Source organism: Gobio gobio, assembly GCF_949357685.1.
Source record: "Gobio gobio genome assembly, chromosome: 7".
NCBI lineage: Eukaryota > Metazoa > Chordata > Actinopteri > Cypriniformes > Gobionidae > Gobio > Gobio gobio.
In genome coordinates, this window is record NC_137103.1 from 35,600,138 (window position 1) to 35,620,127 (window position 19,990).

The following is a 19,990-nucleotide window of genomic DNA, read 5'->3' on the forward strand; positions in this document are numbered from 1 at the left end:
TGCAGGGGCAAACAGCATCCCTCTACTTAGAAATATCAGATACCAGTAAATCATAAAATGTGTATTCTATAGAGTGAAAAGGGTGTTAAAATATACTTTTTAAAAGTACATATTTAACTGAGTTTAAGAGTAACAAAATCTGCATGTTCCCACCACAAATCAAAAGATATCCTCTTTTATATATTTCATGTTTTATTTAACATGTATAATATAGTAATTAATTTTTTTTTTTACAATTACAGTTTTATTATATTTTACAAAAAAGTCGTGCCCTTCAGCTTTATGTGGCTCTGTGGTGTTTATTTAGCTCCTTTAATAAAAGGGGGACTTCTGATTGGACCACCTTCTCTGTGTAAAGGTCATTACAGGTGATGGTTGGTCTGAGGGGTGCATGAGGAGTTTTTTATTAATTTTATTACAGTTTATGTATCTCACTTTTTTAGAGTCTGTGGTGTCACTGATAACAATCAAAATTCTTCTCTTCCATAGCATATTAAATTAACTTTAAAAAACACTTAAACTCTGCGGACCCTGTACAGAATGACATCATCAAGTATATATCTAAAATGTTAAATGTCTGTGGAGGAGGTCTGACCTCATATGTGGTACCATTTGAAAGCTTAGTCTCTACTTTCTGGAAACACGCATCACTTTGGCATTTGTTTTACACAAAGTAACTTATTTATACTAAATTTCTCTGTGACCATTTCCTTCAGATCCATTTGAATAAATCTTGCATACAACATGATTCAGACAACATATACTTGCATGTTTATCACTTTTATCAGTGTTTTATGTAACTTAAAAGGGTTTCCTTTAAAATGACACCAAAATTGTGTATAAATAGACCACTGTATGTGGGTATGGGAAGCTTTTCAATTTGGGTAGGCCAAATCCGGGCGGAAATCCCAAAAATGGTCCCAGAGCTTAAGAGGTTCAATTCATATTACAGCAATACATTGTATTACTTAAAAAAAAATCCAGCCTCTTGTTTGCCACTCCAAATAAAGAATAACCCAGTTATGTTATGTTATATTTTAAATCCAATTTTGTTTTGTACAAAGTTAAGCACATTGCATTGTGGGAAACTATGAATGAGACTCATTGTGCAGTATTAGTATTTTATTAAAGATTTACATGTGTACAAAAAGGAAGTGGGGGGAAAGCAACAAGTATACACAATTGTATTGTATTGTAACAGTAACAGAGTGCAAAGCTTCTAAAAATGTAAGCCAAGTCACAGAGTATATACAATACATTTTTAAACTCTTGAAACACTATAAAATCCTACTAGTACGGTACATAGTGTCCAAAAGGTGAAAGCTATCATACAAAAAGTGCATGATGTGTTTGTCCAAAATGAGTGGGATCAAACATTGCTTTAGATTGATTGGTCTTTTGTATACATGAAGGCAAACACACATTTCAGAGTTCACTTTGGCCAGCATGGCAGTAGATCAATCTCATTGCATACAGGGGTACATACAAGAGGAAAAAAAGTTCATGTCAGTTCTATCACTGAAAACAGACAGAATTTGCATTTCTCTGAAAGCTGAGGTCAGTCTGTCCTTCGATGTGATTCTTGTCGGAAAATAATTGGTTTTGTGAGGGAAATCAGGTTGCATGTCGGCTTGCATAAGCAGTTAGACTGCAGATCTGGACCGTGAGCGCCTGCTGTGGAGAGATTGCTTCCCTAATTTGTCACGCTTGAGCACGTAAATGACACGTCAGGCAGACGGTTCAAGATTTAAGAGTAGCAGCAGATGATGCACTCGCCAACGGATGACAAAAGGTACATTTCAGCGCAGACTGGAATTGTTGAGTTTTAATTCAGCCTGCTAACATCTCATTTAAAACATTCTGCCCTCAATGCAGAGAACACAGCAAATGTTCTACCCCAACCAACATGTGAAACCTTGAGCTGATTAAAAGTCCAATAATTGCCTGATTTGTATTATTATTATTCATTAAAAACTTTAAAAGCCTTAAACAGTTTGGGTCAACTCAACTGAGACAACTTGGTAAACAAAACACAACTAATGATGATAAAGGCAAACTGTAACTTAAGTTACCAACTGTTCGGTTGTTTCTTGAACTTTCAGAAGCAACTGAATGTGGACAAAAAGGAAAAATGAAATGAGAAATCCTTTAAACGTCTTTTTTATGAAATAGCTGCCAAAATGCATATGCCATTATAGAATGATAACATGTACTCTTTGCTTGTGTTATCAAATACAAAGACACCGCCTCCACGTTCATAGTGTTGTAATGAAAAAAATTTACCATATAACGATATCAAAGCCAATGTAATATTTATAAAACATGCTTAAGCCTATAATACCAGAGATAGAATGTATTGGACTGTATTTCATCCAATTATAGCTCTATGATATACAAGCTTAACACAAAAGTGATCTGCAGCATTGGATCAACATAAATGTGAAGAAATGTTTGAACCTGGCGAATATTTCAACAAATTTTGGTGTGTCAGTGACCAAATGTCAGCAATAAAATAACTCTTTTATTTTGTGTTTGTGCAACTGTTGCTACTGCAATGGTAGGATTTTAAGCAATTAAATCATTTAGGTAAATTTGTCTAAAATTATCAAAATCGAAATGTACATGGGATATAATCTTGTTCTGTATACGATACACAATATTTCAGTTCATAAATGGCATAGATTCTGTAAATCAATATTCATATTTGTATAAAGTTTGTTCATAATTAAATGTAAAAAATGTCAACTTAAAACACAAGAGCACTATACACCAAATAAAAGTAACAGACACATTAAACTTTTTGAATCTCAAGAGGGAATGATGCCAACTGCAAGAGAAAATCTTCCTCAATGATGTCCACCATACTATTGAAATGTCAGTTAAATTATTATTATTTTACATTATTTGTAACTCTTTTAAAAGTTACTGATGACTTGTACACCAGCACACTGGAAAAAAAGTAAACATTTTCTTACAAACCCCTCCTCTGAGCTTCGGTTTGAGTCCAGAAGTAAAGATGGCTGAGAACGTGCTTCTTTGTTTATGTCCACAGTACAGTTTTCAGCATTTTTTTTTTTGTCTATAATGACATGAGCCAATATTTCTAGAAGAGATTTGTGTTCGCCAGGGGGCTTCTGTTCAGTTCCCTCACACACTTGTGTGTTCATACAGGCAGTCTGCAGCAATTTAAAATAGGAAAACATTTAAAAAAACATGCGTCCGTGTCGGGCTCGCTCTTTAGTCTCTGTACACGCAAGTCCACCAGAATGAAAGGAGAACGTGTGGTACTGTACATTACTCTGATTTGTGACAGTACAGGTCTTTGAGTGCCTTGAGTTCCTCGATGAGCGTTTTATTCTGGTTCTCCAAAACGGCCACACGGTTCTCCAGACACTTGACGTATTCCTTTTTCTTCCGACGGCACTCACGAGCAGCCTCTCTGGAGCAGGAAAGAAATTTAAGATGCATTTAGCAGATGTTTTGATGACTGTTTTTGGTCCAAAATAAGTAGGCAATTCCAGAATTTTGACCATAAATATTCTACTGCACATGCGTTTATTAAGATAAATATTATTATTATTAATATTTAAGTCCCTCTGCAGTTTGAATGTAGCTTGAATGTAACTCGACACCATTTCTTCATTTAGTATACACGGAACCATGAATAGGCAAGTTAGTCCCCGCCTCTACTCAATCACACCAGCTCGGACTACCTGATCCACTCGGTTGGGTCAACTGTAGTAAACGCTACACAATGGCAAGTGGAAAACATTGGTTTAATTCAGCCATATACAGATGCTGGTCATATAATTAGAATATCATCAAAAAGTTTATTTATTTCACTAATTGCATTCAAAAAGAGAAACTTGTATATTTGATTCATTCATTACACACAGACTGATATATTTCAAATGTTTATTTCTTTAAATTTTGATTATTATAATTGATAACTAAGGAAAATCCCAAATTCAGTATCTCAGAAAATTAGAATATTACTTAAGACCAATACAAAGAAAGGATTTTTAGAAATCTAGGCCAACTGAAAAGTATGAACATGAAAAGTATGAGCATGTACAGCACTCAATACTTAGTTGGGTCTCCTTTTCCCTGAATTACTGCTGCAATGCGGCATGGCATTGAGTCGATCAGTCTGTGGCACTGCTCAGGTGTTATGAGAGCCCAGGTTGCTCTGATAGTGGCCTTCAGCTCATCCGCATTTTCTATGGGGTTAAGGTCAGGCAAGTTTGCTGGCCAATTAAGAACAGGGATACCATGGTCCTTAAACCAGGTACTGGTTGTTTAGGCACTGTGTGCAGGTGCCAAGTCCTGTAGGAAAATGAAATCTGCATCTCCATAAAGTTGGTCAGCAGCAGGAAGCATGAAGTGCTCTAAAACTTCCTGGTATACAGCTGCGTTGACCTTGGACCTCAGAAAACGCAGTGGACCAACACCAGCAGATGACATGGCAGCCCAAACCATCACTGACTGTGGAAACTTTACACTGGACCTCAAGCAACGTGGATTGTGTGCCTCTCCTCTCTTCCTCCAGACTCTGGGACCCTGATTTTCAAAGGAAATGCAAAATTTACTTTCATCAGAGAACATAACTTTGGACCACTCAGCAGCAGTCCAGTCCTTTTTGTCTTTAGCCCAGGCGAGACGCTTCTGACGCTGTCTGTTGTTCAAGAGTGGCTTGACACAAGGAATGCGACAGCTGAAACCCATGTCTTGCATACGTCTGTGCGTAGTGGTTCTTGAAGCACTGACTCCAGCTGCAGTCCACTCTTTGTGAATCTCCCCCACATTTTTGAATGGGTTTTGTTTCACAATCCTCTCCAGGGTGCGGTTATCCCTATTGCTTGTACACTTTTTTCTACCACATCTTTTCCTTCCCTTCGCCTCTCTATTAATGTGCTTGGACACAGAGCTCTGTGAACAGCCAGCCTCTTTTGCAATGACCTTTTGAGTCTTGCCCTCCTTGTGCAAAGTGTCAATGGTCGTTTTTTGTCAAGTCAGCAGTCTTCCCCATGATTGTGTAGCCTACAGAACTAGACTGAGAGACCATTTAAAGGCCTTTGCAGTTGTTTTAAGTTAATTAGCTGATTAGAGTGTGGCACAAGGTGTTTTAAATATTCAAATTTTCTGAGATCCTGAATTTGGGATTTTTCTTAGTTGTCAGTTTTATTCATCAAAATTAAAAGAAATAAACATTTGAAATATATCAGTCTGTGTGTAATGAATGAATATAATATACAAGTTTGACTTTTTGAATGGAATTTGTGAAATCAACTTTTTGATGATATTCTAATTATATGACCAGCACCTGTATGTTAGAACCAGAAACTGATTCAGAAGACGAGAGAGCAATTTATACATACAGGCCCGATTCTACGGGGGTGCTTGAGGTGCTAAGCACCCTCAAACAAAAGCACCCTTAGTTGATACTGTAATATTATATTGATTAAATAGATTTGGTAAACGCTCCAATGTGTATTTGTGTTTGTGCTCTGGAGAACGTCAAATGTTTCTTTGTGTCAAAAAATGTACCTTGTGTTTGTGCAGCGGTGAGCACTGTAGGCAATCACAGACATGTTTGTTGATCTCTTGAATGCATTGACCAATCAGGGATGTTTAATTTAGTCAGAATCCAGGCGTCAGAGTTTTTGTTCAATTCTGCACGCTTGCGAATCCTCTCCTTAACAAAATCTAGACCCAATGTAAATAAGAGATTCATTGTGCAGCGTAGACAACTTTATTGATTATAACGGGACTTTATTAGATCGCAAACTGAGATGAGCGACAGGTTTTTAGTGATTATAAAATGAATGGGCACTTTGTAGGCTATATATAATCCATAAAAAAATTGAATAAAAGTCAGCACATAATTGCTTGACTACGATATAAAAGGGCTAATAATGTGTTGCTAATGCTACACAAAACCATGTTCCGGTTCGTCATCTCAGAGTCATACAGTTGCCTTTTAAAAATCAGCATCCTAAGAAATAATGATATGAAAAGCCCTGCCTCTTACGTTGATTGGATTGGTTACATGCTTGTGACAGAAGAGAACAGAGGTGGTTTTTCAGACTGTTTGTTTAAAGTGAAAATACTCAGCAATGGTGTTGACTGAATTTGCACATGGTTGGCAACAAACTAACTTAAAACAATTGCATGTATCCTTCAAGTATTATCCTTTTTTTTAGGAATATTTTCAATATTATCAAACACAGCAGTTTTTTAGGCTGCATTTACTACAAGGTCTAATGCATAGAACCAATATTTTGACACATATCTTTTTTTTTTTGTCCTTGCTGTTCACATGGGATTGGTTATATTTACATTATCTCGCAAACAGCTCTCGACTCGAGTATTGAAATTAGTCAATACTCTGTACTTCTGATACTGTAGTAAGACTGATATTGTGTACACTACTGTTAAAAAAAAATCTAATTTGACAGTAAAGACACTTAAAATATATATAATATATTTCAAATAAATCATGTTCTCTTAAACTTTCTATTCATCAAGGAATCCTGAAGAAATCCTATCACTGTTTCCATAAAAATATTAAGCAGCACAGCACAACTGTTTTCAGCACTGATAATAATAAGAAATTGTGGCTGACGAGTGAGAGACGTGGGAGGAGCAAGCGAGATTGAGTGTCACCTGCGAGCAGTGTTGCCAGGTTCCCACCCAATTGGGCAGTTTTGAATTTGATTGTGCGGGTAAAAAACGGGCTTGGGCGGGTGGACAGAATTTGGGCTGGTTTGGGGTCAGTTTTGCGGTTTTCAAACATCTAAATTTTATAGTCTAATTGGTTAATAACAAACTCAAGTGTGCTTGTACACCATAAAATCAGTCATCATGACACACACTGGCCCAGCGTAGAGTCAGCTGGCAGTTGTTGAAGTCGCTGACGAGCACGCACTTTCAGCCAATCAGCGATCAGGAGGGAGACACGCTCATTCATGACAGGTTTTCAGTGCAAAGTTGTAGCTAGATATCAAGTGATCTCTATGCCAAAGTGGCATAAATACAGTAAGTTATGTGGGAGAGTGGGAGAGGGAACCAACTCTCAAAACGTGGATTACACGTGTGACTCAAAGACTATTTATAAATATAACTAACTCTAAGAGGACAGTTGAATGACTTGAATTGAAATTGAATATGACTCTTGTCCATCATGTGCACACTTGCCTGATCAGGACATCTGCACATTTTAAACTGTCTAAACTGCGCTCTACTCGTCCTGACAGCTGCTGAAAGAGGTTTGAATCAACGATTAATCCATTTTTGACTGTGTTAAGTTCTGCGTTATGTTCTACAAATATGTACTTCACGAAAGACATAACGTTACTGTAGTTCTGTCTGAAGTTAAACACAAAGATAAATGCATTATTGTTATTTTTTAGTTGTAGTACTATCTAGTACTATACTAGTACTATTATGTATCAATTAATGTAACATTTTGGCTTTGGTGTGTGCAGTAATGTGTGTGTAATGCCTGCTAATTACGTTGTTTATTCTAATCACTTATATTGGGCACTTTTTGCACTTAAATTAGTTTATTCTTACTTTTGACATTTGAAAATGATCATCGGTTAATTTCGTGATTTTGACAGTTTCCACTTGGACATTTTAGTCATGCATGACTGTATTCGAATGTATTTGCCCTGTTTGATCCGTTTTCCTGTAAAATGTATTTATTTATTTTTTATTTTATTTTGTCATCATTTTTTTGTTTTAAGGAGATAAAATGGTGCTAATAAACCTGGATTGACATGGCAATAAAATATCACATTATTTTGGCCGTTCAAATTTTGGGCGTTTTTTTTCTTGGATTGGGCGGGTTTTAGTGAGCTTTTGGGCTGGAAATCGTCAACCCAATCTGGCAACACTGCCTGCGAGGCACACCGGTCTCGAGTCCTCTCACTAGTGTTGCTCGTCCTTATATGCCTCCGTGCTCCCTCGTAAGAGGACTCGAGATCGGTGTGCCTCGCAGGTGACGCTCATTCTCAATCACGCGCACCTATCTCGCTCACTCCTCCCACGTCTCTTGCTCGTCAACCTCGCCACAGAAATGTTTCTTGAGCAAATCAGCACATTACAATGAGTTATGAGGGATTGTGTTACATTGAAGACTGGAGTAATGGCTGTTTAAAATTCAGCTTTTCCATCACAGCAATACATTCTATCATTTATGACCAATGGTGATAAGGTTAACTTTACATTTGCTTTTACCAAATTTTTGGGGGGGTTTTTACCTGTTTTTCATTAGGCGGACTTCCCTTTTGCGCGTGGCCTCTTCTGCACCTCCTTGACTTGGCAGGGCCGGGGAGGATGCCATGACCACACCTGGAGCAATAGTGCTGGTTGGGGCAGTACGAATTTGATAGGCCTGCACATCTCCAGAAGCAGCTGTCAGGCAGACAAAACGCAGCCAACAAACAATGAATCAAGAGTGAGTTTGACTCAAAGCACAACATCAAATTATAGAATATTAAAGGGTTAGTTCACCCAAAAATGAAAATTCTGTCATTAATTACTCACCCTCATATCGTTGGACACCTGTAAGACCTCCGTTCATATTCGGAACACAAATGAAGATATTTTAGTTGAAAGCTGATGGCTGAGAAAGGCTTCAGACAGGCCTCCATTGGCATTCAGTACATTGACACTTCCAAGATCCATGAAAGGCACTTAAAACGTCGTTACAAAGTCTATCTCACCACAGTGGCTCTACAATAATTTTACGATGCGACGACAATAGTTTTTGTGCGCAAAAAAAAATCAAAATAACACCTTTATCCAACTTGTTCTCGACTTACGTGTGTGCCTCCACGACGCATGCGCGAGAATATGACGTAGCGCCGGCGTTCGGGAATCCATGAAATACACACTTAAGCCCCATTTTGAGCACTACGCCGAGACCTAAAGCACGATCAATGTAGAATCCAACAGTTTAGACACGCGCGTCTTCCTCTGCTCGTAAGCAAATCGCTTCTGGGTCATATGTCCGAACGCCGGATCTGCGTCATATTCTCGCGCATGCGTCGTGGAGGCATACACGGAAGTCGAGAACAAGTTGGATAAAGGTGTTATTTTGATTTTTTTTTTGCGCACAAAAACTATTGTCGTCGCATCGTAAAATTATTGTAGAGCCACTGTGGTGAGATAGACTTTGTAACGACGTTTTAAGTGCCTTTCATGGATCTTGGAAGTGTCAATGTACTGAATGCCAATGGAGGCCTGTCTGAAGCCTTTCTCAGCCATCAGCTTTCAACTAAAATATCTTCATTTGTGTTCCGAATATGAACGGAGGTCTTACGGGTGTCCAACGACATGAGGGTGAGTAATTAATGACAGAATTTTCATTTTTGGGTGAACTAACCCTTTAATGGCTAAAGGACTTCACACACAGAATGATAACTACAACAATAACTAAATTAGCATCCACACCAGCGGATGATAATCCTTCCTTCTGTTTATTACAACCCCGCTGCAGCTTTGTCGTCTGCCACTTTAAGCGCTCAAGCTCTTTAAAGCAGGATGGATTCTGATTGGCTGTCATTGTTTTAATCGTTCATCAGCTGAAAAAAAATCGTCCTGACAGTAATTCCAACGATATAGTTCCTCTGTGCCGTTATAGTTGTAGTGTGGATTCTGCAATTCTTTTGTATTAAGAAAGATTTTGATAACTATATCTTTATCATTCTTGGTGTAAACAGGCCTTAACAATAACTATATTAGCATCCACACCAAAGCACAATAATGTTCTGTTTATTACAAGCACATTCTGCAATTTGGTCGTCTGCTGCTTTAACCTTCTGTTTTGAAATTTTAAAAATCACTGCTTCATCGGAATGATATGAAACTTGGTAACTTTTCTAGCATTAGGCACGTAAACACAAATAAATTGGGGTCATGATTCGAGCATGCTAATTGGTCGTAAAATAAAAGTAGCGTTCATTGTCTTCGGTCATAAATGACCGACCATAGGAAATGAATGGGAAATTGGCAAAAACACAAAAATTCTCTGAATATTTGTGTGTACAATCTACAAATCGGCCACGATGCTGAAAAAAAGTACACAGCAGTTAAGGGGTGACACTCTAAAACATCAAGAGTGTGATATTGACACATCCACTCACACGCACACTTATACACACACACCTATGAAAAATTGAACCTAGGAACCACATTTTGAATTTTTATCAGAATGATATGAAACTTTGTGACTTTTCTAGCATTAGGTATGTAAACACACACAAAAATTGAGGGCATGATTCGTAAAAAAATACTCGCACTTGTGCTTTTTGGTCAAAAATGACCACCATAGGAAATTAGTGGGAAATCTGCAAAAACACAAATTCACAGAAAAAAATCTATATTTCTAACAAAACAAAAAAAATTCTAAAACTTTATAGTAAATAGTCTTTGAGATTTTTAAAAAATATATTCAAATCCATAAAAAAAAAAATCACTAAATGTGTTGAAAAGAGAACTAGGGAATTCTCAAGCCTCTCCATAAAGACCTCTAGTGATTACGCCCATGGTTGCATGATTTCTTAAATAATTCCAAAAGAGGGCGCTAATCTGCCTTCAAAAAAAATTATTTTGAAGGCCTAGCTTGTCTCAATCAGCTCCCTGGTTCAGTAGTCAGGGCACTGATCAGGACATAAGTCAATGGGCTGACTCCCTGATCAGTGCCCTGACTACTGAACTAGGGAGCTGATTGAGACGCACCCCTAGTCTCTATTTTAACCTGAAATACTGCAATAATTAAAAAAATAATATTAATACAAAAACATTTTTTTTAAATAATTTTCAATGGCAAAAATAGACCATAATTATTGCATAAATATAAAAAAAGTACCATCAAATCATCTCAAAATACAAAATTAAAAAGAAAAAATGTTATTGAAGAAAAATAAATTGCATTGGTTTTACTGGGGTGGAGGAAGTTTAATTTTTAGGTGTCCAGACAACCAATGCAACCCCTAAACGAAGAGCACCAGAGGGTTAAATGCTAAAGCTTTTCAAAGTAGGATTTTTCATTTATCACCTGGAAAAAAAATTCTGAAAGTGATTCCAATTATATTGCTCCTCCATGGACTTCTTTATTCTCATAGAATTAGAGCGATTATTAAATGTATAGGGCCTGTTTACACCTGACCATTTACCTGATTTGTTAAAATGGTTCCATTTATGTAAACGAAAGCAACAGATATGCGCTGCATTTACTTACTTAACTAACTTTGTTTCATTTCGCTTTTCAGACCACCTCCTATTGTAGTTTGAGTGATCAGATTTAAATCCATCTCGAAAGCGTTTCAGAGGGCATTTACACCTGGTCTTTTCATGATCGGATAGCTATCCAATCAGAGAAAATGCATGAAGTGACCAGGTGTAAACAGACCCATAGTTATCATCCTTGGTTTGAACGGCCCTTACCTTTTGCAGTGGCCCAGACTAACAAAATGGGTCAAGAAGTTAAAAACAACATCAAATCAAAATTGATACTATTCACTTACTAAATAAATGTCCTAGTTTGTATCCTTAAAACTGCATTGTATCCTTGTAAAAAATTAAACTTACCTTGTACCACTACTTGATTGCTGGGCACCAGTATCTGCTGACCATCACTGGTCTGGGCGTACTGCAGGATGGTGGTCCCTTGCTGGGCTCCTGCATTTGTCATGGTGAGAGTCTGCAATCCCTGCACTCCATCTGTGCCGTTATTTGCCAGCTGAATGGCTCCACCCTGTGTAATGGCGACTGAAGGAGAAATGGCAATTAAGAGGTTGTCACTGAATTGTGAGAAGGTTTGCACATGGCACTAAGTGTAAGAATCAAATATGTTGGGAGTTATGGTCTAACGGTGATGCAGAATCCAAAAATATATCAACTTCAGTTGTGGACTTTAACGTACTGTACTGGCCGCTGCTAGTCTGATATATTGGGGTTGGTACTGTCACTGTAGTGATGGCAGGCGCAGTGTCCTCCTCGGATTTCTCTTCTTCAATTCTCGGAACTCCTGGAGCGTCTGATGACAGGTCATTCAGGATTTTCCTATAGATCACAGACAGCTGTTGACTGGGAAATTTCTTATTTAATGCAAACCCTTGAAGAACGTATAAATACCTATATGAGGGGCGTCTAGAAAGGATCTCTCTTCGTTTTTGAGAGTCTATCACGCTGTCTACTGACTCCTGTGAGTCCTCACTCTCCGCTACTGTGGAAATCTGAGCAACAGACAATGTTATGATATGCGATAATTGAATGTTAACACAATCATGTAATGGGAATAGAACAGAATACATTAAGGATGAAATGCATCCTGCCAATCAGTCATGAACATTTAGAGGTGTTAAGTCGTCTTACCTGGACAGTTTGCACCTGTGGCGACTGAATGACTGAAGGTTGAGCTGCCTGGATTACTCCGTGCACCTGCACCGTCTGACCATTGGGCAGCTGCACCAGGGTGACAGTGGGTGCTGAGGCACTTCCATGAGCGGCAGCCATCGTTACCTATCCGACATCACACACCGAGTCAAACATTGATGTTCTGTTTAAGGTCAGAGTCTTGAATGTTTCAGCTCTTCATGTTTCAAAATAAGCAAATTACGATGTCCCGAATTCATTAGACAAACTGTATAGGATTAGTAACCAATCGATTTGTGTTCTTACCTGTGCAAGAGTGGCGATTTGGGCCTGTGTGAGCTGTTGGCTTTCATTTTCAGAGACCGCAGTGTCTGCACCCTGTTGGGCATCGGCTCCCGACTCCATGGTCATCGAGTTGGCTGGTGAGAAAACAGATGGAATCGGACATATTTAGTGTGAATTTTTGCCACATGAACAAATAAACAAAGATAAAAGTGCACAGATAAATCATTTATAACAAATCCGGCAATAATCCGTTCAAAAACAAGATTTGTCCATTTTAATTTCATGGTGACTTTAATTACATTAATGATTAACATGCAAAGCAAGTGAATTCCTGTTTACTAACACCATTACCACAGTCTCAACCTGAAACTTTGGATGTGGAATTGCACATGAAGCATACATACCTATAAGAGGGGAACCTAGACAGAATCTTCACACTGTCCACTGCCTCCGTTAAGTCCTCACTCTCTGCTACTGTGGAAATCTGATCAGACAAACACAGAAATGTCACAATACTAGTCAGAAACGTTGACATTTCTACTTTGAAACTCATCCTCCTTAGTACTGAGAAAATGTTGAGAGAAAACCTCTGCAAACACTGTTGATTTTGTATACATTTTCTGACAATAATACCAATTTAAGTGTGCAATTGTACTTTCTTCTATTCCAGCTTAATATGATAAAGCTAATAAGTAATTAGCAAGTTGATTCTCCAATAAAGTATAAAGACTTTGGTTTTGTGGTTCCATCAGTGCATGACATGTAATATCAGATTACACATTTCCTTCCTTCCTTCCTTCCTTCCTTGTTACGGTGACTTGTATAAATGAATGAGCATTATACCAGTATAAGTACCAGTGTTGCAGTCATTGCCATGCTATAACAAACAATGCATCTAAGCGAGTGGTATACTACTTTGTATCATAAAATAGTGTAGTTGGTATAGTACTGTATGATTAAAATATCACAACCCCAACTCAAACAAAGGTTAAAATCCACAAAAAGTGATTTTTGTTCTAGTTTTATAAAACAAGCAAATGAAAATGAAGCTATAGACTTTCTTGGAAAGGGGAGCTTTTTTTAGAATATCCAAATATAGACGGACATTAGTTACTTGTATGGCTAAATCGTTCCTGTGCTGCAACTCTATATGGAGTTTTAATTGAATCATTTGACATTATGTCGGAAATAAGGGTGCAGATTTCCTGCACTCGAGACAAGCACAGTTATGAATCAATACTATGGCCGTTTGGACTAAAAACTCAGACTCCAACACTGCATGTCCATTGATAAACATTCTTCCCAGAAACCTTTTTTTTTTGTCCAGGGAAGAAAATGCATCAAAATGGTCTTGTCTAAATTTAAGATGCAGAAACCAACAGTTGAATCCTTGCTGAACATGTTTACAGTCAGGATACATTGAACTCTGACTTTTGATGCTTTAGCACAGAATATTGGAAGGCCTCTCTCTTAACATACGCTTACATAAGCCACGCTAAGAGATGCAATGCATTATAGTGCACACAATGGAAATTAATCAAAATCCCAGTGTGAATGTAAAGAGTTTGTGGGTTCTCATTAAAGAGAGTCCCAGTGTGCAACCCCTAGGTGCTCTGAAAGTCTTTATTTCTGCATTGGTCTACAATAACGTTTAATATGAGTGTGTAAAATTACTAGTGCACTGGCCAGTGATAAAAAATTAAGTACTGCAATAAAGGTGTCATCATATAGCATTTTTTTTTATTATTGAATGTGCATCCCAATATGCTGTGAATGCAGTCCTGACTTCCCTTGACTGTTCAGCAGCATGTGCAGATATTGGAGTTGCCTGACCTCTAGACTCAGACTGTATGGAGAGGAAGAGTAGGGTTAATATATCCCATATATAGCTAGCCGAGCTACATGGCTTTAGCCCTCTTGGATGCTAGAGGCTAAGATATGCTAACACAGTTGAAGAAAACAAATGTTAAGGTTTTTTCCAAATGCACAATCACCGATAACAATGGAAATAACAGATTTGATCAAAAACCAAAAAAAAAAAAAAAACTAGCATAAAACCCGTGAAGCAATTTTCAATTTCAAAATGCAGATTACCTGAACATTCCCATTATCTGCCAATTGGTCAAACCAACAGATAATGAAATTATAAAATTATACTCCTGTTTTATTTTTTTTTATTATTTATCTTAGGCTTTTATATCATACTGTTCGTACCATACATGTATATTAGTATGATAATTAAGATATAAAATGATATAAATACAATATCAAAAAGTAATGATAAAATGTATCAAATAAATACAAAAACATATATTAAAAACACAATGTTTTATTACCATTGGTGTAAGTATTTTAATGCATGTTGTGTGTGAAACAATAAAGCCAATAGACCACTTTGAAAAATAAAAAAGTTGAAAGAGAGCGCGAGCCCCGGCATGGCAGAAAGCGTGAACCGACAGTAATGTGATCTCATGACGCTCAGAGTCGATCTGTGGTTTGATTGGTCATACATAGCTCTCCCTCTACTTTTCAAATCCTATTTTCTGCCAGACAGAGTATTCTAGGAAACAAGTAGCTATTCTGTGCATTCATAGATCTTTACATCTAAAACTGTAAACATGAATCCAAATGACATCCTACAGATATTGTTATAAAATACTTATTTGTATTTTTTTTTAAAGAAATAAAAAGTTGGCACTGTGGACAAATCAGGAGTAATGCCTAAAAATGCATAATAAAGATCACTTGTATTTGAATAGGCTTTTGCTATTTAACATGCAATTATGCAATACGTTATATTTCTTTATTAGTCATGTACAATGTACAGGAGGTAAAACGATTCCTAAATTGTGCATAAAAACGGTATTTGTTCAGGGCGTGCAATCACAGCCCTTAGAATAATGTATAATGAAACAGTGCAAAAATAACCCAGTCCTAAAATATTGCAATATTATCAGGGCGTGTCCAATAAATCGCACAAGGACATTAGAGAAGATTAATTTATTCCTGAATGATATAAGAGTATTACACCCTGAATCCACCAGGCAGCACATTTTGTCCAGCCAGGGTGTGAAAGAAGCCGACAAAAAGGGGAAACCCCACATATATGAACCGCAGAAATGCATAAAGAAAACCAGACATGTTGTGCATTCATATTTCGTTGCATTTTAAATGATCAGCCATGCATCAAAATTTCCCACCCTGGGTTTGTGTTGCTCTCCCGTTTGCCTCCCCTCCCTCTGCATGCAACAACTACAGCCGCCATGATCTCTTTGTTTCCAACGGGCCGAACCCAAACCAATATTATATGCCATTCGGGACGAGCCCTTTCCCTCCGGACACTGTCTCCTCTTACCGATACAGACTCCCTCCGTCACTCTCGAGCCCTCGGAGCTCCACTTTTATTCAGGCCGACACGTAAGAGACCGCGTCAGGCTACACCTCCGTCGCGTCACCGAGAACGACAACACAGAGAACGAGACGAAAATCCGATCATCAACCCCACTGCACTGAGCGAGAGCGGCCGAGAGCGTGGCGGAAAAAGTCGAGTGGTGGCGAACACAGACGAAGCATGGCCGAGGCTTGACGAAATAGTGCGAACACGACATACTTGATTTTGTGAATGAATCTCTACAAATGTTTTTAAGAACAGAAAATGATTTAGCATACATAGAAACATCAAATACATTTTAAAACACCAAAAACTAGCGTTCAGCTGGTTAGTACCCTAAACTAACAGCCATAGGCTACAACCATCTTGACCAGGCTGGAATCAGTGGAACCAGCAAACCATCGTAGGCTGGTTTATTTCAGCAGGGGTATTTTTGTCGAAAGCTTTAACCGCGTTGCATATCTGTAATCTGTAATCCATCAAAGGCAAAATATTGCAATACGTCATGTTCATCAATTAATAATTAATTCAACATAAATTATCAAGACAGCAAAGACAAATCACCCCTATTATTAGCACTATGGTCGACTTCAGCTTTTCCAAATGAATATGCAGAGGGTTGGCAAACATACTGTCATTGTAGAAGAGAGGGAGAGGAATAACGATAGACAATTTTGTTAAATTACTACTATGATTTTCCTATGGTAACACTTTAGTTTAGGTTCCAATTCTAACTATTAAGTAGTTGCTAGTTGTTTAGCGTGCATATTATTAAGACATTGGCTGTTTATACTTCTAAAGCACATTATGCCTTATTCTGCATGACGATATTCTGCATCCCTTAATGAATGACTAACTTACAAACTATTAATAAGCTTAGTTTATTGAGGCAAAAGTCCTAGTCATATAGTTAGCTAATAGTGTGAAATTGCATCCTAATCTAAAGTGTGACCAAATTGGAATTTCTCTTATGGGAGTGAACATGAAATACAGTGACTCATGGAGCCATTAGTTCAGAACATATATTTAATAGGCTATTTAAAATATGAATGCTCCCCCAGCGAATCCCTCTATTTTAAACTGTTGTCTAAATTCAGTGCCTTTATAGATGTTGAGTGTGTAGCTATGAAATCTTGCCCCCCCCCCCCCTTCTGATCCTATAAAAACTCAACATGAAGTAAAACCTTTCTAGTCCATAACTAGAAACAGCAATTATATTAAAATGCAATTCTGATGGTAGATAACTGTATAATCTTATAGAGTCCATTACATAAAATGCAGCGAGTGTTTATTGTGTTATGATATTGTTAGTATGATGTTGATTCAATTTAATAGATTGGATTTTGACATAAATGGATGACTGTTTTTATGAGGCTTGAAAAATACATGCTCTCAGAGCTAAAAAAAAAAAAAAAAAGATGTCCCAGAAAATCAATTCCGTGGGTCAAATATTGCCCTTTAATAATAATAATAAAAAAATGTAACACTGCAGGCGCTCAAATAAAATGTATCAATACACTACAAATATGCTCAATACACAAAAAAGGCAATATACTTGATGTAGCCTGTATACGCAACACTGTATACACAAACTAGGTGACAAGCTGCATGAAGAAAAAAATTGGTCCACAGCAGGGCTTCTGCCAAACCAGATGTCTGGATGATCTCCACAGAAGTTTGTGGTGCTCATGCCATTTTGAATATCCTCAGGAAGTAGGCTGGGCCTTATTCAATATGATGAGAGGTGGCCACTGGACATTTTATTCATTTTTTGATTTCATTTACCTCAGACACAATAAAATTTTTCTTAATTTTCTGATATGCTTAATGTTACGATTTTGAGGGGTTACATAAACGGCACTCTTAAGTTAACACATGGCGGCAGCAGTAAACCTCTTTTGGAAGGAGACTCTTCTATTTACATGGTGTTGCCGTCCTGAAGTCATCCTGAAGGGGGCAGCATATACGCATTTGTTTGCAGCATGCACTCAATAACCCCTCTCTGAATGGCAACGGGTTTGGGGTGTGTGAGTTTATTCGTGTGGCAGCCCTTTTTATAATCCTCCAGATGCCCGTTTGGTGTGCTTTATCTGTTTAATAGCGCTTTACTGCAACAAGCCATAAAACCTGCTTTTTATTGTGACATGAAGCACATTGTTTGGGGAATTGACCGTCTCGTTAATGAACAACCATGAATTTGGGCTTTGTAAATGTCTTCAGGGAAAAAGTGACAAATCTGTGCAATATGTGAAATTATTTTTACAAGGCTGCGTGGACTTACTGTAGACCTATAGAGTGATGATAAGGGGAAACTCTTGTGATATACACCAAAATCAATAAAAGAATTTGCTCCGTTATCACAACGCCAGCATGTTAAAATTGCCCTCGTCCCGATGATACAGCTAAGCAATACCGCTGTTATTGAAAACATAAATCTAGAGAAAGCATCTTTTGTGAAGCTTTTCTTACTTTCCAATGAAAGTGCACATTGTATGTAGCCTGTTTTTATTCTGTTTTTGTATAACCGTTCATGTGTATGAGATTGACCTTGAGAAAGAACTACATTCAGAGTTGGCCATAGAGACTCTCTTCCCCTCCTCCTCCTCCTCCTCCTTCTCCTCCTCCTCCTCTTCACTCCCTCCTCCCTTCTCCACCTTCTTCTCTCCTTTGAGCTCCTGCTGCGCATCATCCCCCGAGTGAACGCACACTCTCGCTCGGTCTCTTGTCTGAGTCTGGCACGGTTGTATCTCCTCTCAGCCTAAGAGGACCCATTAGGATAAGCAAGACTTACTGTGCTTGAGTTTGGGGGAACTGTTCCATTGATGGTGCAGAGAGGGTGCTCACGGTAAAAAAAATAATAAAATGAAAAAAGAGCACAAATGAAAGGAATATGGGATACATTAAAGCCTTTTCAATACTGCAAACCCTGCACATCACCAAATGAAAATTCATCAAACGTTGTCAGAGGAAGCTGAGGAGACGGTGGCTAGTTGTGCTACAATAGTGATGTGATAGTGATGCATGCAGCCAGGGCTTCAAACATTGCTACTTGCGCTGTGATTCGTGAAGTTATATTAATGAACGGTTAACAAATTAAATCTGTGATCATCCTATTTGCATCTTCTAGAATATTCCCTTCAATGTTGTCATTCAAAAAGAATCCGAAAAAATGCTAATGTGTTTAGCACTTAATGGTCTGTCGTTGGAATTGCAGATTGAGTTTTATTCACTGATTTATATTCAACTAATTATGCAACCCAAACAATCGAGGAAACAAGAGTGAGCTCTCCCAGTTGAGCAGCAACCCACACTGTATGGTGATTTAACACAGACTTGTGGAAGGTGATGACAGCTCTGAATCTGTCTTGATCTTTTCTGTTAAGGGGCCGACATATTATCCTTTCCGGGGAATTGTATACACTTTTAAAAATAAGGGTTCTTTATTAGCATCGACGGTTAAAGAAATTTTAACGTCAGAACTTTTCCATTGCTCAAAAGGTTCATTATAGTGGAAAGGGTTATAATTAAAGGGGTGATGAATTGAGAAATCAACTTTCCCTTGAGCTTTTGATATATAAAAGGTCATGGTAATATAAGAATATCCTGTAAGTTTCAGAGCTGAAAACTTCCTTTTTAGTCAAAGAAAAGCTTTTATTGACATCAGGCCCAGCAAATGCTCAATCTCAGAATGTGCACAGCTATGTAGTGAAGCACCGCCTCAACAGAAGAAGAACAACGCCTGATTCTGTAGCCCCGCCCACCGACTCGTGCCACTAACATGACATAGGCCTACAGAGAGAGCGAATTTCTAAACATACCACATAAGCTTCATTCGGATTCCAATATTATGAATGCATGGATGAACTTTATTTTTAATGAATATCCAGCAAGACTTTGCGTTTGTTCCTTCATTTCTGATCACGGATTCAT

The 19,990-nt window shown here is 37.9% G+C and overlaps 1 protein-coding gene across 2 annotated transcripts; it reads right to left on the reverse strand.

Annotated features, from left to right (window-relative positions):
* Positions 1-2,278: 2,278 nt before the first annotated feature.
* creb1b (cAMP responsive element binding protein 1b) lies at positions 2,279-16,180 on the reverse strand. Of its 2 annotated transcripts, none has more exons than XM_079822035.1 (9): positions 16,025-16,180; positions 13,074-13,153; positions 12,691-12,803; positions 12,385-12,531; positions 12,145-12,245; positions 11,933-12,072; positions 11,599-11,778; positions 8,265-8,418; positions 2,279-3,439 (listed from the first exon to the last, which is right to left on the reverse strand). In XM_079822035.1, exons 3-9 carry the CDS (start codon positions 12,793-12,795, stop codon positions 3,295-3,297), a joined length of 972 nt encoding a protein of 323 aa, XP_079678161.1. In that variant the 5' UTR covers positions 12,796-12,803; positions 13,074-13,153; positions 16,025-16,180; the 3' UTR covers positions 2,279-3,294. The 2 variants fall into 2 exon arrangements, with proteins under 2 accessions (XP_079678161.1, XP_079678162.1); XM_079822036.1 differs by having other exon boundaries at positions 13,074-14,515; positions 16,025-16,137.
* Between the last annotated feature and the right edge of the window lie 3,810 nt (positions 16,181-19,990).